General features: G+C 52.2%; 1 protein-coding gene across 5 annotated transcripts in view; it reads left to right on the top strand.

The window, feature by feature from the left end:
* The first annotated feature begins 17,596 nt into the window (after positions 1-17,596).
* ZNF592 (zinc finger protein 592) overlaps positions 17,597-23,781 on the top strand; it is a 44,801-nt gene continuing 38,616 nt past the window's right edge. For 3 of the 5 annotated variants that reach the window (XM_065077192.1, XM_065077196.1, XM_065077195.1), the window contains exons 1-3: positions 17,597-17,726; positions 18,418-18,529; positions 21,203-23,505. In XM_065077192.1, the coding sequence (XP_064933264.1) occupies positions 21,211-23,505 (2,295 nt within the window). In that variant the 5' untranslated portion in view covers positions 17,597-17,726; positions 18,418-18,529; positions 21,203-21,210. Of the gene's footprint in view, positions 17,727-18,417; positions 18,657-21,202; positions 23,506-23,781 lie in introns of those variants that run through there. The other 2 variants (XM_065077194.1, XM_005509245.3) reach the window with 2 other exon arrangements.

Here is a 23,781-nt window from a genome sequence, read left to right as displayed (position 1 = left end):
TGGTACTTATTTTTAAAATGTTCTTTAAGCTCCAATGATTGTTTGCTGCTCCCCTTATCTACAGTCGTGCTGAATAAAGCTATAGCCAAACGGAAAGTTAAATGTATTCACAAGGTGTTCATGTCCACATCGCATTATTTGCAGTCTCCCAGAGAAAGCAAAAGTAACTACAAATAGTGCTGTGCCAGAAACCAGTTTCTTGACCAACAATGTTGCTTCAGCACGCAATGAACTGGTTCGTTCTAAAAGGTCACAGTTGCTGACGACAAGAGGCTTTGTGTTTGGATGTGGCACGGCTTTTGGTCCACGTGAACACAAGTTTGAATATTAAGTATTTTCTGACACTTTGGAGTTACTGTTGCTCTTCCCATTTCTGTAGGTCAACATATGGGTCATGGCAATACTGTGCAGGTCTAAAATCTCTTTACGGGAAGTAGTCCGGGGTGCCACGAGTACATTTTTAGCAGGAGCTAAATCACCATTTTTAGCAGGAGCTACAAAACAGCAAAGGGTCACAACGTAAAACAAAACCTACCCCAAAGCAGTGAGAAAAGTGCATTGCAAATAAGACGGATGACAGATCTGATCTTTCATTTGCTGTGTCCAAAATGTGCCCCGGCAGCGAGAAGGTCTGACAGAAAGGTGCCCAAGCAGATCCAGGGCCTGGTGCCCAGGGACACTGATCCCAAAGGGCTCATCAGCAGCCTTGAGATGGGAGAAACTCCAACATTGGACATGCTTAAGATTCACCCGCACGTGGGACTGGGCCAGCTCGTCTAGACGGGGCTTGTGCCCAGAAAGGTTGGACCAGGTGATCCTGGTGGTCTCTTCCAACCTGTTTTTCTATGACTGTGGTCACTGTGCTTCTCCTGACCGCGTCAGTGCAGCCGAGCGCTGGGGGCAGGAGGCGGCACCCACCGCCGGGCGGCAGCGTTTCACGCTCCGCTCGCGCCGTGCCCGTGTCCCAACAGCTTCTGTCCACTCAGCGCTTCCTTTCTCTCTTCGTTGCTGCTCCCTCCAGCCGTTGCCCCTCGGATGATGCTGCTTTCACCCACCCTCGTGTGACCTGACCTCACCTCTTGTCCTCTTCTGCCGCGGTACCGACCCGGCAGCAAGCGGCGGTTCTTACCGCTTCCCTTTCTCACCTGACAACGCGTACCCCACCCATTTTGTTATGTCATCGATTCTGAGCGGATTTCCATGCCTTCTCCTACATTTTCTGAAGTTGCAGGTGGTGTCTCCAACCCTAAAAACCTGTGAATTTGATGCTATCCCACTGCATTTCTCTGCAGGGTCATAGCCTGGGCAGTTCGGGCGGGCTCCCCGTGTCCCCTTCACGCTCCCTTTAGTAAGAAAACCCGTCATTACTCAGTCTGCTTCTCCCAGAAGATCTACAAGACCCATTAAAGGCGGAGGCTCCTTCATTAGATGCACAACTGCAGGCGAAGTGGGAGCAAGAAATCAGCTCCGATTCACGTTCCCTCTCTGCCTCCCTCACTCACACGTTCATAAGCGCGGCCATTGCCCTCAGCTTCCCCCTGTTTCTGGGCCAGTCCGTGCCCAGGGGCTACAAACAGCTGATGGGGGTTTAAAAGCTTTTATGTAGGTGACACAGCTGCTTTCCCTTCGCCCAGGTCTGCTGTGTTTTCTTTGAGAAGCACCACGTGAACCGAAGCTTTAAAACATTCATTAATCTCTGCTGAAAACAGCAATCATTTTATTTTTAGATAGATGCCCCTATTTCTCGTCCCTGCTCACGGCTTGGAGGGAAGGACCTTGGCCAACAGCATGATGTGCTGTTCTTCAGCTACAGAGTTCGTTGGGATGTGGTTCTCTGCTTGTTTGCTGATGTTTGGAAGTTTCTGGCAAAACAAGGCAAGTGTGCCTAAAAGGAGGAGAAAACAGGCAGCGGAATGACATTTCTGTCTGGCTTGTTGAGTTACTGGAAAATCACAGGCCCAGCATGCAGGGAAGAAGCGTGTTACATGTGTACGGGCACATGTACCTGAGCCCGGCGCCCTTCTGCTGGCAGCGCCTTCCTCGAGGTTTGGCTTTTTTGTGACCAAGAAGAAGGTCAATTTGTCCCAGACCAGCCGCTCCCCAGCCTCAACAATTGTCATTTTTGTCCCTGAGAGTCGTAAGAGCCTGGCCCAGGTTGCCCAGAGAGGTGGTGGATGAACCATCCCTGGAGACATCCCAGGCCAGGCTGGACGGGGCTCTGAGCACCCTGAGCTGGGGGAGATGTCCCTGTCATGGCAGGGGGGACTGGGGGACCTTAAAAGTCTCTTCCAACCCAAACTGACCACACAAGGAAACCAGCAAGTTGGGGCTCAGAAGGCAGCAGAAGCGATGGGTCACATCTCAGGCCAGGCTGGGACACAGCTATGGAGGCAGGTGACACCAAAGTGTGTCCTCATGCCAAGAGAACCCTCCCGGCACCTTTGGGTCGCCGAGGCCTCTGTGGGTGTTTCAGGCACCGCTGGGGCATCACTGCCGTGTTCCCACGTGTCTGAGGAGCGGCGTGGAGGCAGGACATGAATCATAGAATCGTTTGGTTGGAAAAGACCCTCAAGATCATCAAGTCCAACCATAACCCAACCCTGGCACTAACCCGTGTCCCTGAGAACCTCGTCTAAACGCCTTTTCAACCCCTCCAGGGATGGTGACTCCAGCACTGCCCTGGGCAGCCTGTTCATGGGATGGCTCTTGGTTCTCTGGGCCCTGAGCATCCCCCTGGGCAAAGAGCTGCTGCTTGTTGTTGCAGAACTGGGCCTGCTGGTGGGTACCTATGAACATCTCCATCCTCTGTAGGCATGTTGTCCTCCTTACCCGTCCAGAGTGTGCAAGACGGGCAGAAACGCCTCCAGCAGCTCCTAGGTCTCTCACCATCGTCACATTAGTGAGTAAGGACATAATGAACTTCCATCCCAGCAGTATCACCCAGCCATGGAGTTCTGCAGCTTACCTGGTGGAATCCAGCGATACGCGGGTGGCTGGTGAGTGGAAAATGCCTCCTCCATGCAGAGCAGCAGCTCAGCGTTTGTTTCCTCAGGGTTATGTTACCTGTGGTGCGGGTCTGGCTGCTGTTGGGGACAAAGGAGTGTCCCAGAGGTGTAAGCCAAGGTTGGTGTCACGAAGCAATGCAGCAGCGTGGCAGCACACCCGGGGCACTGCCTAAAGCACAATTTAATTGAAGGAGTTGTTTCCAGGGGAAAATAAAAGTCAACCTGGGGGAATGTTGAGCCATTTCACTCACCAGCTCATTTATCTCCTTCCAGCTTTCAGGAACAAATCCTTCTCCCTCACACAAGACTTTATTCCGGGACAGTGGGGTCTGAAGAGCCTCCTGGTGCGCAGGAAACACAATGGGTCTGTGTTGGACTGATGGACTGTTGGACTGATGGACTGATGGACTGTTGGACTGATGGACTCCTATGGAAAGGACACGTGTGGTATAGCACAACATATAGAGGGACATACAGGGAAACTGCAACACTCGAGGATGCTGTTTTGGTCCTTTTTGCCTAGTTTTTGGAAGTAGCCTCTCAGACAGGCAGGAGGGATCCTGAAGGAATTCCATGGCCATTCCTTCCCAGGGAAGGCAGGAGCTTTCAAAGCACAGGTTGTGTCTCCTTTAGCAGTTACACCATTTTTCTCGCAGACAAGGATTGAACAGGAAGGATTGAGCAGAGAAGTCGCTTTTTCTCTAAAATGCACTTTTTGTGTCATGAGCTGATGGTCGCTTCTGAAACACCAGATAGTCCCAGTCTCCTCACAGGCACAACGGGACCGTACACGCGATGCCAGACGCAGGACCAGCAAGGAGGTCTCGAAGTGTCGGATCCAGGTGGTTGTCCCCGAGGCGGTGTGTCACAGATGGCCTCATCCATCGCGCCTGGCACACGGAGACACCCACGGCTGTGCTCTCCTCTCCTCTCCTGGCGCTGGCAATCGTCCTGCTTCCAACAGCAGGTTGGACCGGGTCCCTTCCAGCCAACACTTCTGTGGTTCCGCTCCCAGAATGTACGCCCGAATGAGAATGCGTGTTCTGAACAGCCAGGAAAACGGGAAATGCAAGGCTGTGTGTTCAGTGCAATGCCCCTGCCCAAAAAGCAAACGAGGACCTTGGTCCGGCCTGGCTGGTTCCAGAACTTCTAAAAACAAAAACAGGTCTAGAAAATAAGGGAAAGATGATAAAACAGTTCATTGAAAATGTAAGATGGTTCAGACTCGGTTCTTCCAGGCTTCCCCAACGAGCAGACAGTTTATTAATGAAAGCAGGAGGACGGTTTTAAATATAAGGGGTGAGTGAAGTTGTCCATCACGGAGACCATAAACCGAGATTGCTCAGATTAAAAAGAAGATAAAGCCCATTGATCTGCATTCGGCTGGCTCTGCAGAGAGCTGGCGCCGCTTTGGAAAGCAAAGATGGCAGCGGGTTTGGTGTCATGGTGAAGCCTGCAAAGACTTGTTAGTAGTGAGAAATTATTGATAGGACAGTCTCTTCGTATGGTCCCAGAGCTCTCTCCTCTATCAAAGATGATTTCAATGGTTATTTTGCCATTGTCACTAATCGCTTGAAATTAGGCCCGTGACATCATGTGGCGGTGAAAAGTGTATCGCCAAATGAGACTCCCTGAAGTGCTTGAAGTTGCTTGTTATCTTCACAGCTTGGATAACCTTTTGCATATTAATCAACAATATCAAATATATTGGTCATATCGCCCCCTCAGAGAGATGGAAGACACTCTTTGATATTACAACCCAGATTTCACACGCACGAAAAGCACTGACGTGGTGTCACAGTAACGAAGAGCTAATGTCTCTTTGATAAAGCTGCCTGCACTGAGCTGGATTTTCTTACTGCGGTGTCAGAAAGAGTTGACAAGACAGACGTGTTATTAAGTGGTAAAAATAAACAGATGGGAGAGACAAGTGAGAGATTTCAGCTGTGACTTTCCAGAGTGTTTCAGCAAAGAATAACCTCCTCATTCCCAATTCCTACCAGAGATGAACGGTACGAGGTACTCAGGTGATGCGCGGTTGCAGATCCTGCGCACTGGTGGGGCCACCACGGGTCCCCTGAGCCAGCCGCTGGTCCCTGCCTGACCCATGTGAGACGGGGCAGTTCGTGGAGCTGGGGAAGGGGTGCTGGGGTCCTCCCCCGCTGCTGCTCTGGATGCGCCTTCACTGTGGGGACATCACCGTGGGGACATGGCCATAGGGACATCACCGTGGGGATATCGCCGTGGGGATATTGCTGCGTGTCCACGCTTGCTGACTGCCTCAGTTCTTGCTGCACGTCACGACCGGTGTCTGAGCCCCTTCCCCAGCGGGCTCTTCTCCTCAGCTTTCTTCGTCTCACCCCTTCCCGCCGCAGGGGATGTGGCGGTTTGGCCAGGGCTGGATGGACGGAAGGCTGGAAGTTGACAGACAGGATGAGGATGCTTCCCCCCCCAGGGCTGCGACGCTGGGAGCATCAGCTCCTGCCGTGATGTGACAGGGAAGCAGCGCGAAGTGACAGCGCTGTGGGCATGGTGGAGCCTTTGCCGCTGGGGTGCTCACCACGACAAAGTCCCACTTTCTGCGGAGTCCATAGACACGGCTGTTGCTGCCGCCCAGCCTGTTGGACGATACACGGCTGGAAAAGCAGAGGGAGCTTCTGCTATGTCACTGCAGACATCTCCCGCACGCCTGCCTTATTCTCCTCTGTTGCTTAATATCAATTATAAAATATTAAATCAGATAAATACCTTTGACCTTTCTGGATGATAAGAAAATACATTGTTCTGCCTCCTAAAATGCCATTGTTTTCACTGGAAATGCTAATGGGATTATGTAAAGGTTATTTCAGCCTCCTCTCAAGCCTGGAGATGTGGTGAAACAATCACGATGCCCTTTGTTTATGCCTTTTTAATGACTGCTTTTATCTCCAGGTAGCTGAGGCCTCCCCATCTTCTCAGGTGCTCGCTGTGTGGTCCTTGGGCTGCTTCTGTGGAGAAGCTTCCTGGGGAATATAAATCATAGAGTCATAAAATTTTATTTGGAAGAGACCCTCAGGATCATCGAGTCCAACCACAACCCAACTCCAGCACTAACCCATGTCCCTGAGAACCTCGTCTAAACGCCTTTTAAACCCCTCCAGGGCTGGTGACTCCAGCACTGCCCTGGGCAGCCTGTTCCAATGCCCCACAGCCCTTTGGGGAAGAAATTGTTCCCCAGATCCAACCTCAACCTCCCCTGGCGCAACTTGAGGCCGTTTCCTCTGGTCCTATCACTGTTGCTTGGGAGAAGAGACCAACCCCCTCCATGCATTTTTCACAGGCAACAGCACAGACCAACCAACCCAAAAGAGCATGAGTATGGTTTTGGCTTGAGAAACTTCTGTGCAGTTAAAAACATGTCAGCCAGCTAAATTTCTTAACGAAATGGCTCTTCAAAATGAAAACTTGAGGAATTTTCTTTTAACAAAAGCTGGAAATGACTGAAGCTCTAATCCCACACGGGTTCTGGGCGGTTTTCACCAGCTGACACAACATTGTTGAATGTGACCAGAATTTTGCGAATGGTTTTGCTTGACCCTCCACAACAGCCCTGACTGCTCACAGTCCTTTGCAAAGGCTTTCTAGAAGGAACTCCAGGTGCCAGCCAGCCCAAATGTCTATGCATTTTCCACTTCAGTTGTGATTGTTGGCACTGCTGATGGCTTCTCCTCGCACGATCAGCTGCCGATCCTGCCCCAGAATCATCTGCCTTTCGGAGCTTGCATCCAAGATGTCATATTAGAGATCTGGAGGAGAGATGGGACAGTGGAGAGCTCTGGGAGCTGTGAAAGGATTTGATCGTTGTCCTGATACCTGTGGGTACGTGCCCTTTGGCATTTTGCAGCACGAACGTGCACGCCGGGGTCCAACGTGCTCCCGTGGCACATCTGCACGGTGATGTCCACACCGCTGCATCTTCTGGTTTTCCTTCTTTGAGGCCTCTGTCTGTAGCCTGTGAGGATACACCCCAAAACAGCCCCAGTGTTGTGCAGGAGCTTCTGAAGGTCCAAGAACCTTGTTGTTTTCCAATGAATCTTATTGATGCTGATCAGTGTCTCAGGGTGGGTGTCAGAGGATGGACCAGACTCTGTTCAGTGGTGAGGGGCAACGGGCACAGACTGAAACACAGGAGGCTCCATCTGAACAGGAGGAGAAACTTGTTTGCCGGGAGGTGCCAGAGCCTGGCCCAGGCTGCCCAGAGCGGGTGTGGAGTCTGCTTCTCTGGGACATTCAAACCCGCCTGGGATCCTGTGTGATCTGCTCTGTGACCCTGCGTGAGCAGGGCTGGGGATCTACAGAGGTCCCTTCAACCCCACTAGCCTGTGATTCTGATTCTGTGAGAAGCAAAGCACTGAGACAGCCTGTCCTAACTTTTCAAGGCAAGGAAAAGGAGGCCAACGGCATCCTGGGGTGTAGTAGAAGGGGGGTGGCTAGTAGATCGAGAGAGGTTCTCCTTCCCCTCTACTCCGCCCTGGTGAGACCACATCTGGAATATTGTGTCCAGTTCTGGGCCCCTCAGTTCCAGCAGGACAGGGAACTGCTGGAGAGGGTCCAGCGTGGGGCAACCAAGATGATTAAGGGAGTGGAGCACCTCCCTTATGAAGAAAGGCTGAGGGAGCTGGGGCTCTTTAGTTTGGAGAAGAGGAGACTGAGGGGGGACCTCATTAATGTTTATAAATATATAAAGGGTGAGTGCCATGAGGATGGAGCCAGGCTCTTCTCGGTGGCCAACAATGATAGGACAAGGGGTAATGGGATCAAGCTGGAACACAAGAGGTTCCGCTTAAATTTGAGAAGAAACTTCTTCTCAGTGAGGGTGGCAGAGCCTGGCCCAGGCTGCCCAGGGGGGTTGTGGAGTCTCCTTCTCTGGAGACATTCAAAACCCGCCTGGACATGTTCCTGTGCGACCTCACCTGGGTGTTCCTGCTCCAGCAGGGGGATTGGACTAGATGATCTTTTGAGGTCCCTTCCAATCCCAAACATACTGTGATACTGTGATAACTTCTAACACCAGAAACCTCAGGAAAGAATTGGCTCTCAGCGCAGACCGGCCATGTCCCTCTCTCCACCTGGCCTGATAAATACATTTCTTTAAACTGGCACTGTCACGAGCATTAGAGCCACAGCCATCCTGGGCATCAGAATCACAGCATCATGGAATGGTTTGGGTTGGAAGGGATGTTCTAAAGATCTAGTCCAACCCCTGCCATGGGCAGGGACACCTTCCACTAGACCAGGCTGCTCAAAGCCCCGTCCAACCTGACCTTGAACACTCTCCGGGAGGGAACATCCACAGCTTCTCTGGGAAATCTCTTCCCATGTCTCACCACCTTCATCGTGAAAAAATTCTTCCTTATAGCCAATCTAAATCTATGATCTTTCAATTTAAAACAGTTGCCTCTTGTCACTACAGGCCCTGGTAAAAAGGTCTTTCTCCATCTTTCTTATAAACCCCGTTTATATATTGAAGGGACGCGTTAAGAGTGGCCCAAGGAAGCTCTGAGCAAGTCCATCTGGCCGTTTGACCCGCCTCTCTTTGAGCAGGACATTGACCTGGACACCTCCAGGGTGTCCTTCCACACTAAGTCCTTCTAGGACTAGAAAAATTGCTGTGAAATTCTGCTTAACTGCGGTTTTCTGCCTTCTCACACTCTCCTGAAGCTTGTTTTTGGTGACGAAACCAGGAATGTGGCCAACACAAGGACACCCACCCCGGCTGCAGCTTCACATGGTCCTGGCTCATTCATCCCGTTGGTGGCAGAGGATGGGCCTGTGTGCCCAGAGTAGTAGGATGGGGATTCACACTTTATGAACCTGCGGGGAATGGTGTCTTGGGAGCGGTTCTAGGCAGAGCTTGACTGTGTTAATAGATTAATTTGAGAGGAACAAGAGGTGGTTCCTGGAGAGCAGAGGGACCCTTTAGCTGGGACAGTTGGGATTACAGATGGGATTCGCGTGTGGTGCTCCAGCCCGGCATGTTCCTGTTTGCTCTGGATGGTCATTTTGGGAGCATTTGAAGGGTGAGGAGTGAAAAGACTTCAGAGGATGGTTGCTTTTCCTATATAAGTGTCATTTTGTCACGTTTTGCTGGAGATCTCCCAGTCAAAGGTGCTATGGGACAAGCAATGGAGGTTCAACAGGGGAGCACCTTCTTTCTCCTCAACAGTATCAGCTGGTTTAATGAGATTTATGCATCTCTCTACAGCCCTTGCCAAGCTATGTCCTTAGACCCCTATTGCGACCGCTGAATGGATACTTTCACTCACTGTGCTGCTCCCCAAAGTCCCACTGCTGCTGAATTACTCTCATCCTCGCACTTTCTTTATGTTTTTCAAGAGAAACTCCCTAGCACCTGTGTTAATTAGGGAAAATCTGAAATTTAATTGCTAACACAACGTATCCAGCCTTGGGATCATCTTTCCCAGCGCACTGCTGGCATAACAGAGCCTCTGGATCACAGAATCATAGAATGTCCCGAGCTGGAAGGGACCACAAGGATCACAGAGTCCAACCCCTGTCCCTGCACAGCACAACCCAAAAATTCACACCATTAATTCTCTCCCAAGACTTTTGTGTCCCACTGCAGTCTCACAGGGTTAGGGTGAGGGTCTGCAGTCACCCGGCACGTTGTCATTGCTATGGGACCCCCCATCACGCCGGGTCAGGCACCCGCAGCCCCCTCTCTTGCAGTCAAGGTGACCAAACCCACAAGAAGCAGCAAGACGATACACAGCTGTGACCATGGATCGAGCTCCAGCAGCTGCCTGGAGCAGCCCCAGCCTCGGCTCAGATCTCAGTGAATTTTGCATCCATCCACGTCTTCAGCTCTCTGTGTATGTAGCCCTTGAATGAAGCATCTCCTGCCTGTGAAATGGTAACGCCAAAGCTGATAGCTTTGCATGAAAGGTGAGATCTCATCTGGAGGATCCAGTGCTGGCACTGATTTGGGCCAGTCCTGCTGAGCATACAAGAAACACGCTGAAAAGTGCAGTCAGTCTGGGAGGAAAAACATAAGGGTCATGGGCAGAAGATTGAGGGAAAGAATAAGATCGATCCTTCTAAGTGGTCTGCATTCTGTGTCTGTCAGGCTTTGAAGTTCCTCGGGTGATGGATGCTCATCACTCAGTGAGATGAAGCAGGTTTAATGCTCTTCCCTTTGACATCAGCCCAGCCAACCTGCTCGTCCCGTGGGCAGCCGGCCTTTGACATCAGCAAACTCCTTAGGGCAGGTCCAGATGACAAGGACTGTGTCAGACACAGCCCCTGCACAGCTGGCAGAAGCACGGCAGCTCTTCAAGAAGTACTTGGTGCGATGTGCATCCCTCTTTGCTGGGCCTGGCTACAAAATCGGGGTCTAAACCTGGCTGTAGAGGAACGCATCGCTCCTGCTCGCTGTCCTGAAGAGAAATGCAGAAGGCTGGGTTGGAAAAGAGACCGTCACCCCCACCAGATCACTCCACCGTGCTTTGAATTCGAGAGTGGTTTGGGGATGATGTGCAGGTGCTGATCCTGAACATGAGATCTCCAAGATCAACCCCTCTCTTTGAAAAGCACCCTGAAGTTCGGTGTTTGCAGGTGATGATGACACTGGGAAGTGACGCTCTGATGCCCACAAAGGTCTCTGAGGACAAGGCCGTTCACCAGAAGCCCCTTTAGCGCAGGACGTCACCTCCAGCAGTGTGACACGGCAAGACGTTCCAGAAGATGCGGAACCTGCTGCCTCCCACACAACCCAATTCCTTCATTGCTCATTTCCTTCCTACCTCAAAGCTGCAGGTTATAACCTTACCCTGCCTACCTCATTGTAATTTTACTCTTTGTCTTCATCAATGCTTTAACGAGCCCGACTCATCCCTTTCATAGGAAGCGGGTTTGTAATCCACAACGCACTAAAGCTGCTTATTCACTCCTGGCTCCCCTGCGCTGTTTCCTCTCGCAGGACACACGTCTGCTCCCCGGTAGCGGCACGGAGGGCGCTGAGCACATCGCTGCTGTGAGTCAACGCCAGCCCAACCTTTGGCAAATTGTTTCTTGAAGGCCAGAGACATTTGTTAGTCCTGTACTTAAATGCCTTTCAGTGACACATCAGAGCAATCGCAGCCCATGGCCGAGTGACAGCCCGGCACAACCGAGGGCCCGGTGAATGTCGAACAGGATGAAAAAGAACGTGGAAATATTATAATGTTCACGGGTAATGGGGTCAAAGGAGGCCTACTATGGAAAACTCAATTTGCAGATGGTTTTTGACTGTCTTAGTACAGTGCTTTCTTACCAGCATAGTCCCTAGTGTATTTAAGGCATAAAACCAACTTTCTTAATAACAAATCCTACAATTTCTTTTCCTGAAAAGCCTGTTTGTCACACCCCTTACAGTTTCCTATCTTCCTTCATCTTTCTCCCCAAGCTTGGTTTGAACAAGAAGCATTCAGCATTCTGCGCCTTTTACGAGATGCTGTGTCCTGATGCACAGTGGGATTTTCCTTCCCTTTCTCCACACCTCAGTCATCCTTATGGACAGGTAAGCAGACGAGGCAGTTTCTACTGTTAAATAAAATAAAACAAAGAAGAAGGTGGCGCATTATGGAGACAGAACCCTCCCACAGGACACAGCACCAGCTGTATCAGTTAAAGCCAGGTTTGAATTTAAGAACAAAGCAAGGGGAGAGAGGAAAGAAGGATATCGTGTATAAATTCCCAAGGTCCTTCTCTTGAGGGGTAAAAATCCAAAGGTCTGGAAAAGAAGAGAGAGAAAGTCATTGGCAAGGAAAGACCAACTTGTAGGAAATAGGTTTTGCACCTAAAACTGCTTCTCGGGAGCGGCAGCACTGAGAGATGTTCCCGAAGGATCCCCCTGATGCAGGAATGTGGGGGCTCTGCCCTCGCCTGTGAAATAAAGAGACATGGAGATGAAGGCGAGACAAATTTAATTTACTGAAATCCAAACCAGACTCAAAATCTTGCATTTTTTTCCAAGGTGTTGGTCTTTCCTTTGACTGAGAGCTTGACGGAAGGACTAACTAGAGCTGCGAGCTTAAATAACGGTGTGATAACACCTGGAGTGTTGTGTTCAGTTCTGGGCCCCTCAGCTCAGGAAAGAGATTGAAGTGCTGGAGCGGGTGCAGAGAAGAGCAACAAGACTGGGGAAGGGACTTGAACACAAGCCCTATGGGGAGAGGCTGAGGGAGCTGGGCTTGTTTAGTCTGGAGAAGAGGAGGCTTAGAGCTGAGCTCAGCACTCTCTAGAACTACCTGAAGGGCAGTTCTAGCCAGGTGGGGATTGGTCTCTTCTCCCAGGCATCAGCAATAGGACAAGGGGCCATGGGCTTCAACTCTGCCAGGGGAAATTTAGGCTGGAGATGAGAAAGCAATTCTTTGCAGAGAGAGTGGTCAGGCATTGGAATGGCTGCCCAGGGAGGTGCTGGACACACCGGCCCTGGAGGTTTTAAACTGAGATTGGACATGGCACTTAGTGCCATGATCTAGTGAACGGACTGGAGTTGGACCAAGGGTTGGACTGGATGATCTCTGAGGGCTTTTCCAACCCAGTCCATTCCGTGATTCTGTGATAACAAATACTTGGAGACCAATGATGTGACGAAAAAAATGAATACACCTTTTGCAATGTAGAGGTTCAGCTGTGTTTTCTTAGTGTTGTCCCAACAGACAAAATAGTAGTGTACGATTCTGACAACAAAAATCTACTGAGTTTTTAATTTTCGAATGAATGAAAAGTGTTCAAGCGCATATGGGCCAGGGCAGGAGCAGCACAGTTGGCGGGGCTGTGCACCACAAGTCCTCGTTTCTGAGCTGTTTTATTCTTACCGCAGCGCTGAAATTAGCTTCTGTACATGATTCCAGAAGTGTCAGATTTGCTTTAGCATTATTGATGTATTTACACAGAAAGCAAAAATCCTACACCTTGTTTTGGGGCTACATTGCACTTAAATCCCTGTTTGACACCTGGAAACATTCGTACGTTCTCCTAAATGCGTCTCCTAGCCACATGAGATAATTCGTGTGCAGTGCGATTTCATCTGCTCGCCTCTTTCGCACCTTACCTTCAAACAAGGTCGTATAGACTGCTTGTTCTTCTTATGGAAAAAAAATAGCTTATTATATCCAAAGGCTGCTGTAACATATGGGCACAATCTCTGCTTCCGCAAGAGACCTGTCTTGAGAGGGGAAGGTTGGAGCAAAAGGGCAGACTCTTAGGGCTCCTGGGGTATCTCTGATGTGAACGCTTTTCTATTAAGCTTAAGTCTACAAATTACTTGAAGAAAAGGCTTTGTGCGGAAAGCCCAGCCTTGGGCTGAGCTGGGCCACCCTGTTGCAGTTCAACATGTTGACCAAACGACAGGACGACACAACGGCGACCACCGAACCCAGAACATCCCGCTTGCCCCTCGGCTCTGCCGGCAACTCAGACCAACGCCGTGCCCACATCTACATTACTATCTCTACTTTTGTGAATGTGCAGAGCAACCTCTCAAGTTCTCTTGGGGAGGCTTTGCAGGGTACAGCAATCACTAGGAGGGTGCTAGGGGCACGTTAGGGCAGAGCACCCTCGCAGAATGATTCTTCTCACAGTTTTCTCAGGCTTTGGTTAAACTTTCTTGCAAAATTCAGGAGAGTTTCTGGGAGCGACGCGGGCTGTGGGTTGATGCCTCTGGTCTGTCTGTCCCAGCAGCTTTTCCTCTGGGATGCAAGCGTCCCACTCTGCATTTTCACCCACACAACCGCTTGTGGGCCTGCGTGTAAGCTGATGAAGTGAGTAATGAAGTTCAATTTCTTCCCCAAAGAGGTTTATAAAGCCTTGATGAGTGCTCTCTGGTTCACAGAACGGTCCCGCTGCCATCGCGTGGGGTGACTGAAAGCACAAAGAACGGCTCAAACCAGTCTTGTCACCTTGGGAAATGTATGGGGAAACCACAGTGTCCTGCGGCCACTTCGGTCCTAAGGCCAGGCCCGGGGCTGCAGTCACACCAAACATTGCTCCAGCAGGAGAACCGTCTTGAGAAGGTCCTCTGGCCATCGCTCGGAGCATGGATGGGTGGGCGTCAGAGGATGGAGCAGACTCTGTTCAGTGGTGCCCAACGCCAGGGTGAGGGGCAACGGGCACAGACTGAAACACAGGAGGCTCCATCTGAACATGAGCAGAAACTTGTTTGCTGGGAGGTGCCAGAGCCTGGCCCAGGCTGCCCAGAGCGGGTGTGGAGTCTCCTGCTCTGAGACATTCAAACCGCCTGGACCCACCTGTGTGATCTGCTCTGTGAACCTGCGTGAGCAGGGGGGTTGGACTGGGGGATCTACAGAGGTCCTGTCAAACCCAACCAGCCTGCGATTCTGTGATTCTATGGAAGTGAGCCCATCTGGAGCCAACCTGAGAAGGGCGTCACCGTGACCCTGCCTCGTGTTCTGCTGCAGAGGCCTGCGAGTGGTTGTGTCTCCTGCAGTTCTCCTGGGCGAAGAAAATTGGCTGTCTGAAAGTTATTCTCCCAGTTTTCTCGTTGAGTCATAAAACGGGTTTGCTGCTGCGCTGGCAAAAGTCGATACGGGACACGTGGATCCATCCCAGCAGCCTTGGACAACAACCCCCCGCAAGCAATCGGTCTGTCTCATCACGCCTCGGCTAAACAGGAACCAGAAGCACAAACAAGTTCTTTCTTAACAGGATTTTGCCGAATTAGGGTTCTTACCATCAGTCTCAACCTCGCTGGGATACCTGGCCCTGTGCTTTCTTAATTTGACATGAGAATTTAAGGTCAGGTCTCCGTCATTGCAACCGCCATGGGCACTGACTACAAGCTGCCGTAAGCACAGATGTGGAGCCAGGGCAAGTCTTTTCTGTGTTCGTGGTGGATTAGTCGTCGCACAGAGGGATCTTCATTGAAGAGACGTCAGCTCGCTGGCACATGTGTGAAGAAGTCAAAAAGAGGGGAAAAAATCAGTTTGGGACAACACAGAGGGCATGCCCGGGGAGACCAGAAAGCCAGAGCACAAGGTGTAAATGGTTTTAAATGCATACAGGTGACATCTGTGTAATTAATCACCCTGATTTAAGTTACACCGATTTTTTTTGTGTGTGTAGATAACGCCAAAGGCTACGTCATTATCTCAGAGTAATGTTTGTGTCTGGAGATTCATTCTCACCCTGCCAATAATAAACCTTCCCCGGAGTTTCTGAAACATTAATTATAGTTTTGTAAAGTGCGAGTTTTGCAACCAGCTCAAGGTAATTCTCTGTAACACTGAGCTCTGACAGAAACAAATTAATCGCTGGTTGGAGAACTGACAGTTGCCTAGGCATGAGCGCTCAAGACTTTATTACGTTTATGTCTAAGTAAAATGGGTCTCATCGCACTTGCCAGCCCGCCCGCCTACGTACGCACACCCTGATATGGCCAGCGCCTGGGGACAACCGGCTTCCCCCAGACAAAACGCCAAAAAGGACGCACAAACAACCCCAAACAGGAGGAAGAATTAAAAGGGAAGGTCAGGTCTCAGGTGCAGCTGGACCATGTCACCCAGGGGCTTCCCAGAGCGAGGTGGCACTGGTCCCCGCTGCGGCCTCAGCGCGTCCCCAGAGCGGAGGGAGCGGTGGAACAGCATCTCCTCCGGATCCACGGCTTCTGCATCAAATCCCTCAGCTTGGATCACAGAACAAGCCTAAAGGGACAAATTTAAACCTCAAAAAAAAAAAAAAAAGAGAGAGAAGGATTTTTTTATTTCCAGATTTGTCAAGTTACCACATTGGATTAAAAATAATAATAAAAAAAGAAACGTGATTTTAGATCGTACAGAAGGATATAGATTCTCCGTAGCCCTTGTTGTGTCTCTGCTTTCCTGAGGAGGGGATGGAGTTTCCACCCCGCTGCTGTCTTACTCCTTGGCCATCTGGGCTGGAGCTACATTCCCTTCGGCATTATATTTCCTAATTAGCGCAATCCTTCAGCTTCCAGTGGCTTTCCTGCAAGCCTCAGCTCGCTCAGGACCGTGGCAGATCTTTACAAATCCTGTAAGAAACGTCAGCTCTCTTACTAGACGGAGCTTACAGGTCCTGAGCAGCTTTTCACCGCGATGTGCTGAAATACCAGTAGCAGCTGCGATATGGAAAGTGTTTGCGTGATGTTGCTCTTTTCTTGGTCTTGAGGGGCGGGATAACACCTCCAAAAGTAGAAAGGTGATGACAGCCATTCAGAAATGAAGGAAGTGAAGCTATGTGTGTCCATAAAATAAAAATATTTTGCCCACGTGACTGATGATAAGGTAAAAAAATATTATTTAACTAGCTGAGAAACAAGCACAGTACGTACAGTGTTGTTTCTTTGCTACCAGGTGTGGATGGTGAAACTGTAACATCACAGGAATGACGAACTTGACGAATATTTGCCTCTTATTGAGATGGAAGGATGTTTATACCCGAACACAAAACGCTTCATGGCATCGCAGAGTGCTTGAGGTTGGAAGGGACCCCTGGGGTCCATCTGGTACAACCTCAAGGAGGCTCACCCAGAACCACTTGCCCAGGACCATGTCCAGGTGGCTTTTGATACCTCCAGGGGTTGTTTTGGGCCCCTCATCATAAGAAGGACATTGAGGTGCTGGAGCGAGTGGAGAGAAGGGAACGGAGCTGGTGAGGGGCTGGAGCACAAGTGTGATGGAGCGGCTGAGGGACCTGGGGGGTTCAGCTGGAGAACAGGAGCTGAGGGGAGACCTTCTGATCTCTGAACTGCCTGAAAGGAGCTTGGAGCCAGGGGGGTCGGGCTCTGCTCCCCAGGAACAAGCGCCAGGAGCAGAGGAAACGGCCTCAAGTTGCGCCAGGGGAGGTTGAGGTTGGATCTGGGAACAATTTCTTCCCCAAAGGGCTGTGGGGCATTGGAACAGGCTGCCCAGGGCAGTGCTGGAGTCACCAGCCCTGGAGGGGTTGAAAAGGTGTTTAGACGAGGTTCTCAGGGACATGGGTTAGTGCTAAATTTAGGTTACAGTTGGACTTGATGATCCTGAGGGCCTTTTCCAACTGAAATGATTCTATGATTCTGAGGATGGAGATTCCACAACCTCCCCGGCAACCTGTGCCAGTGCTGGGTCAACGTCACAGTGGAAAAGCGTTTCCTGATGTTCAGCTGAAGAGAAGCTGAGAGGGATCTTATTGATGCTGATCAATGTCTCAGGGTGGGTGTCAGAGGATGGACCAGACTCTGTTCAGTGGTGCCCAGCGCCAGGGTGAGGGGCAACGGGCACAGACTGAAACACAGGAGGCTCCATCTGAACAGGAGGAGAAACTTGTTTGCCGGGAGGTGCCAGAGCCTGGCCCAGGCTGCCCAGAGCGGGTGTGGAGTCTCCTGCTCTGAGACATTCCAACCCGCCTGGGATCCTGTGTGATCTGCTCTGTGACCCTGCGTGAGCAGGGGGGCTGGGGATCTACAGAGGTGCCTTCCACCCAGCCGGTGCGCGGTCCTGCGGTCCCGCGGTTGCGTGACCGGCACACGCTCAGGCCCCGGCCTGGCTGCCGGCGCTGGCTGCGGGGAGGCGGTTCCGCCTTGCCCGGCCCGGCCCCGCTCCGCCCCCGGCCCCGCCCGCCGCCGCCGCCGCCATGTTGCGGCCGTTGGTGCCCGGTGCGGGGTGAGGCCTGCGCGGGGCCCGGCGGCGGCGGGGCCCTCCGAGGAGAAGCCGCCTTGCGTGGGTGAGTGCTCGGCCGCGCCGGGGCCCGCCCCTGCCGCTCGCCTCCCGCCCTCCCCGCGCCCTCCCGCCCGGGCGGGTGCTGCCGCCCCGCGGGCAGGGCGGGCGGCCCCGCCGCCGGCAGCCGGAGCGCAGCGCTCCCGCCCGCCGCACCGGCTCTTCCGGCCCGCGGGGCGCCCGCCGCCTCCGCCCGCCGCCGCCGGTCCCCGCGCCTCGCCGGCGGCCCCGGCCCCCGCGGCGGCCCAGCCCGGCCCGGCCCGGCGGGACAAACTAAGTTGCGGGGCCGGCCCACGTGTGGCGGGGCTGTCACCGGGGGAGGCCGCGGGCCTTTGTCTCGGGTGGGTCACGGGTGGGGGGGGCGGCGGCGGCGCCGGGAGCGTCACCCCGGGCCCCCCGCACCGTTAGTCGGGCCCGCGCCGCCTCCCCACGCGGGGCTGCCGGAACTTTAACGGGTGTTGCAGCGGCGGGTCCCGCCCCCTCCCCGCAGCCCTGACAGCCCCGGGGCACCCGCCGCCTCTGCCCCGCGCCCGCGTCCCCCACAGCCCTGCCCGCCCCCTCCCGCACCGCCAGCGGCCCGGGCAGGTGCCTTCCCTTCTGCCTCGCCCTTATTTTGCAGATTCATCAATACCCCTTACAATTCTTTCCCTTTCTTACTTAACCCGGGCGTAATTGTGGGTTTTGTGCCTTCCTGTTAGGTGGCAACCTGGAGCTCCCTCCCTGAGCGCTATGGTCCGCGCTGGCTCGGGAGCTGCGCCGGAGCTGCCGTGGACCCGCGACAGCCCCCGGGAATAGCGCGGCCAGCCAAAGGTCTGTGTGCTGCGTGGGGGACGCGCCTCTAAGCTTTCGAAGCTCAGGTGCTGCCTCCGGCCAGCTCGTGGGGTTTTTGGGTGGCTCGGAGCCCGACGTTCCCGGTCACCTGCAGGAAGGTGCTCTGGTGAGGGTGGTTTTGCACCTTCGCGTACGTGCGTTCTACTCCGTAAATCCTTCGCTGCTTGTTTTACTCACCTCTTCTGTTGCTTTGCAAATCTCAGCCTCCATGGGTTCATCGCAAGCAGAGGGAGAAAACGATTCCAAGCTTGGGTTCCAAGTCCTTTGCACAAGAGGGATGGAGTAAGGTCTTGATTTCCAGTTTGCCGACACTTTGACCTAATTCTTTTAATATACTTTTCCGTTTGTTGCCTGGGAACACAAATAAAAGGTGTTTAGTCAATATTTTCAGTTTGCAACATTTAAAAATCACTTCTGTTGGCAAGATGCTTACTTGGGCCCAGAAGAATCTGGGTTCAATTTTGCTTTATTTCGGGAAATCGCAGCTTCATGTGTGACAAGTTTTAAGATGCAAATGCTTGAGTAGAGACTTGTGCTCTCATAAGAGCAAATGATGTAAACTAGCCTGTTACAAGACTCAAAGGTGTACATGAAAGCTGCTGGAAACGCAAGGTTTCCTCCGAGAAAAGCGTTTTTTGTAATGCTGCAGGTACCTCGGGTTTATTTTGTCTTGAATTGTAGAGCACCGCCGTGTCTGAGGATGTGGACGGGTGTTGGAGAGCGAGAATGAAAGAGTCGAGCGGCTGGGTGCCCAGCGCCATCCTCCTTCGCGCCCGAAGGAAGGGGAGCTTTCACATCCCTGTTCTTTGCCAACTGCGCTCATCTGCGACGTTTCCTGCCCGAGTCCTTCTCGAGCGCTGGCGATGTGAAGCCTGTGGATGATCTGGGCTTCCAGGGGCTTAACGCACGGCCGCCATGCCTTGATGTGCCGCTTAAATTATTGCGCAGCCCTCTGTGGACGTTCATATTTGTGGTTTGATTTAAGAATGAGAACAAGTTTAAGCTGAACCACGGTGAGCCACTCTTAAGCCAGGTAAATCTCCGCAGGGCCTTTTGGAGCAGATTTAAGCAAAGCAGCAGCTCCGGGGCTCGTGTGCAGGCACGGCTGAGCTCAAGCTCAAAGACCAGCACGTCCTCTCGTTCCACGCCAAAGCGATTTATCTGCAGATTGTTCCCCGTACCAGCAGTCTGGTTTGTGTGGTTTAAATGCGATGCTTGACGGACTCCTAAACCCGATTGGAAATAATGAAAGCAGCCTTAAGCCAGTCGCCTTCTGGGAAGGTGTCGGCTTCTTCCTCTCCCTCCGCGTGTCCCAGGGTCGTCCCCTCCTCCCGGGCTCCCGCCACCCTGTCCCTCTGTCACCGCCGGCCTTGGCAGAGCTGGTGCAGGCAGGTCGAGTGAGCGCGGCAGGACGCACAGCACCCATGGGCGCTCCTTGCCACGCGCTCTGTGAGCTCAGCTGACGTTCTTTGAGTTTTTTTACCTCCCCTGCATATGTCGGTTCACATAAATTTGGGGGTTGAGTGGAACACGTATTAAAAGAACGGCGTATTAAATAATTAGGAAGTTATATGTTGCGCCAGCTTGAAAATACTGTGATTGAACGGGGGGAAAACGCTGTCCCTGACGGTAGCGAACGCAAATTCAAGTGATTCTGTGTTGTCAGTTTTCATTATGCGTCTCATCAGAGCTCGATTAGCGCTGTCGTGGGTCTCTGTGGCATCTGAGTCCTCCATTCCCTTCTGGAGGGCGTATAAAGAGCTGGCTGGGAACACCATTTTTGTCATGGTTTGGATATGATCTTTCATTCTGTCTTTGGGCGCTTTTGCCTCGCGTCGTTACCTAATTGAGGATCGCCCTGGTTTCAAATAAGCCCTGTGTGGTTTACCGTGCTTCGAGCTGCTGTGTTGAAATATTTAATGAAGACGTGTATTATTTAAATTGCTCTGGGCAGGGAGTCATCTCACTTTTCAGGCCTATTGCTCTTGGGCCACCTATTTACTCCTGCCTTTTTTCCTTGAAGGAGGACGGAATTCTGCAGATGTGACAATCCATTGAGAAAGCACCAGCGATTTTTGCCTGTTAGCCCTAAAAAAACCCCCCAACCAAACACAAGAGAAACCCTGTGCTAACGTACTTCTGATTCTTTTCTGCCGAGGCTCATGACAACGGCTGGTTTTGCAGTAGCGATGTGTCTGACAGGTTGAAAAGATGTCCCCTGCGTGAGCCTGGTGCCATTTACAATGTCGTGTGTGATCCAGCTCCGTTAGCGGGGACGCTGGGAGGAGGGGATGGGTTGTGTTGCAGGACAGGAGTGAATCTCTTCTGTTGTCACCTGAGTGGATGGGACCCAAGTTTTGGTGGATACTTCAGGCACGGCTACTGCGGGAGAGGTTCCTTCCCTGTAAAACAGCGCTGTGGTGTCCCAAGCTGTGCTGAAAACGCTAATTTATTTGTGTGTAAACGGTCAGTCTTGGGATAGTTAGAATGGAAGCCGAGGTGTCTGCTGCAGATGTTTCCAGCTGTTGTACCCTGCTGCAGTGGCATTTGGGGCAGTTGTTTTTTGTCACCTGAGATGTGTAGGCAAATGAGTCTTGCAAAGCTTGTCCTTGAGGGAAACGTACCTGACGAAGTATTTGCTTTTAATTGTAGCTTTCACCATGGGGGACATGAAAACCCCAGATTTCGATGACCTCTTGGCTGCTTTTGACATCCCCGATCCCACGAGCCTGGATGCCAAGGAGACCATCCCGTCAAGCGGGGAGGAGAACGAGAATCACCTCAAGTCCTCGGGCATCTGCATAGATGAGAACGTGTCCTTGTCCCACTCTTTGCCCCCCTCCGACGCGCCCGTCGTGAGCGTGATAGTGAAGAACACGAGTCGCCAGGAGTCCTTCGAAGCAGAAAAGGAGGGGAATCACCTTGGGACTGGTCTGCTACACAACGGCTTCCGCGGCTCTGATCTGCCGTCGGAGGCTCACGCTTTAGTGCATAATTATGGCAAGTTTGAGTCGACTTTTATTAATGGCGACAGCTCGAGAAGTTACTCTGATAAACTGGACCAGTCCAAGTCGGAGCCTTTGCCAACGTTTAGTCAGTTTAGCCCGATTTCCAGCCCCGAACCAGAGGACGCGTTCAAAGAGAACAGTATTTGTGATAAACCCAAACATGCCCAAACTCCGTATTTTCTACCGCCTTCAATGTATATACCGACAGGAGCTTCAGTACTGGATAATCTTAGGAAGGTACCAGAGCCTGAATTGAGCATGTTTGATCAGTACTGTAAAAAGGAACAGAAGATGGAAATCCACTGCCAGCCGGAGAACAGGCTGGAGATGAGCAGGAGAGACCACAACAAGGCAGCGGAGAGGTTTGTGGAGTCAAGCAAGGACTTGGTAGATACCAACAGCTTTCTTGGAGAAGGCTTGGTGTTTGGAGACCTCCCTCACAATAATTTAGGAGAAAGCAAGGGCTCTGTGCCCGAGCTAAATGCGTCTTCGTCCGTTCCGCCTCGCCAGCGGTTAAAGCCAACTCATTCCAAGTTGTCGTCCTGCGTGGCGGCGTTGGTAGCTCTTCAGGCCAAAAAGGTCGCGTGTATTCCAAAAGGCGACCAGCCAAACCTTACCAAGGAACCTGGTCCTTTCAAAGACGGGACAAAAGGAAGTCCAAAAATGCCCAAGTCACCAAAGAGTCCCCGAAGCCCCTTGGAGGTGGTGAGGAAGGCCGGCAAGCAGCCTGAGAGTCCTCGAAGCGTGTGCAGCGACAGCAGCGGGAAGGGCTCTCCTTCCATGGCCGCCGGCTCTCCGCCAGCTATTCCCAAAGTTCGGATCAAGACCATCAAGACATCCTCTGGGGAAATTAAAAGAACTGTAACAAGAATTTTGCCAGAAAGCGACGAGTTGGGCAAATCTTCGGAAGAGTCGCCTGCGGAAACCTCGTCTGCCGAAGAGTTTATCAAATCTTTCCCGTCCCCTGACACCAGCGCGGTTATGGAGAGCGAGACTAGCAAGAATTCAGGCAAAACCAGGGCTGCCGTGGCTATCCAGCTGTCAAACACGAGTCCTTACAGGGATGATATGAAAACAGATCTCGCTGCAAACAGCGCGTGTGCCGTGTCCTTATCTCCGCTGCCCAGCTGCGGCGGCGGGGCCATAAAGGTGGGAGTGAAGAGGCAGCAGCAGCAGCCGTCCAGCGCCTCCAGCCTCCTGCCCAAAGCCGTGCACTTGGCCAATCTCAACTTGGTCCCGCACAGCGTCGCCGCGTCCGTCACGGCCAAGTCGTCCACGCAGCGGCGAAACCAGGCGCAGGTGACGCAGATGTCTGTGCCGCTGGTGCACCAGGTCAAGAAAGCCGCTCCCGTTGTTGTGGAGGCGTTTAATAAAGTGCTGCAGAGCGCCAACCCGGTGCCCGTCTATACTCCAAACCTTAGTCCTCCGCCTGACACCAGTATTAATTTACCTGCCTCTGGGTATTGTTGCCTGGAATGCGGGGACTCGTTTGCCTTAGAGAAAAGCCTGACTCAACACTATAGTCGACGAAGCGTTCATATCGAAGTCATGTGCACTCAGTGTTCAACGACGCTGCTTTTTTTTAATAAGTGCAGCTTGCTTAAACACGCGCGAGATCACAAGAGCAAAGGGTTCATCATGCAGTGTTCTCAGCTGCTGATGAAGCCCATTTCCTTAGACCAAATGTTTTCACCTTCTCCTACGAGCTCTTCGGCCTCTCTGGCTCCGCAGATGTTGCACTCACCGTCTCCTTCGCGTAAGTCCAGCGCCGCTTCGGGTGGCGGGGGCGGAATTTCCGCGGGCGCTCAGCCGGCCCTGCCGCTCTACACGGACCCGCTGAGTCTCATCCGGCACGGACTGAAGTGTTTGGAGTGCAACAAGCAGGCGCAGGATTACGTCGCTTTAGCAGCTCATTACCAGAGAATCTCAGAAGATAATGAGAGACTGGTAAGTCATCATTTTAATGTTAGTAGTTAAATCTCTTGGAGTTTAAAGAGATTGTCCTCTAGGGTAAAAAAAATAGGTGTTGTAGCGGCAAATGAGTCGCTTTGCCTAAAAGGTTGCTCTTGGGGAGGGTTTTGGTACGCGCGAGCCTGGATGTGTGCGCGTGATTAGCATCGCTTGCTTGCCCTCTTTTTACCCTTTGCCAACAAAACTAGGGTAATGAGGAGACTGTGGAGATCCTTGAGCATCAAAGGAAGGTGTTGGAGGTGAACGATCGCT

The sequence above is a fragment of the Columba livia genome, chromosome 11 (genome assembly GCF_036013475.1).
Source record: "Columba livia isolate bColLiv1 breed racing homer chromosome 11, bColLiv1.pat.W.v2, whole genome shotgun sequence".
In the NCBI taxonomy this organism is placed as follows: domain Eukaryota; kingdom Metazoa; phylum Chordata; class Aves; order Columbiformes; family Columbidae; genus Columba; species Columba livia.
The sequence above is the reverse complement of the archived record's forward strand: the minus strand, read 5'-3'. Positions and strand labels throughout refer to the sequence as shown.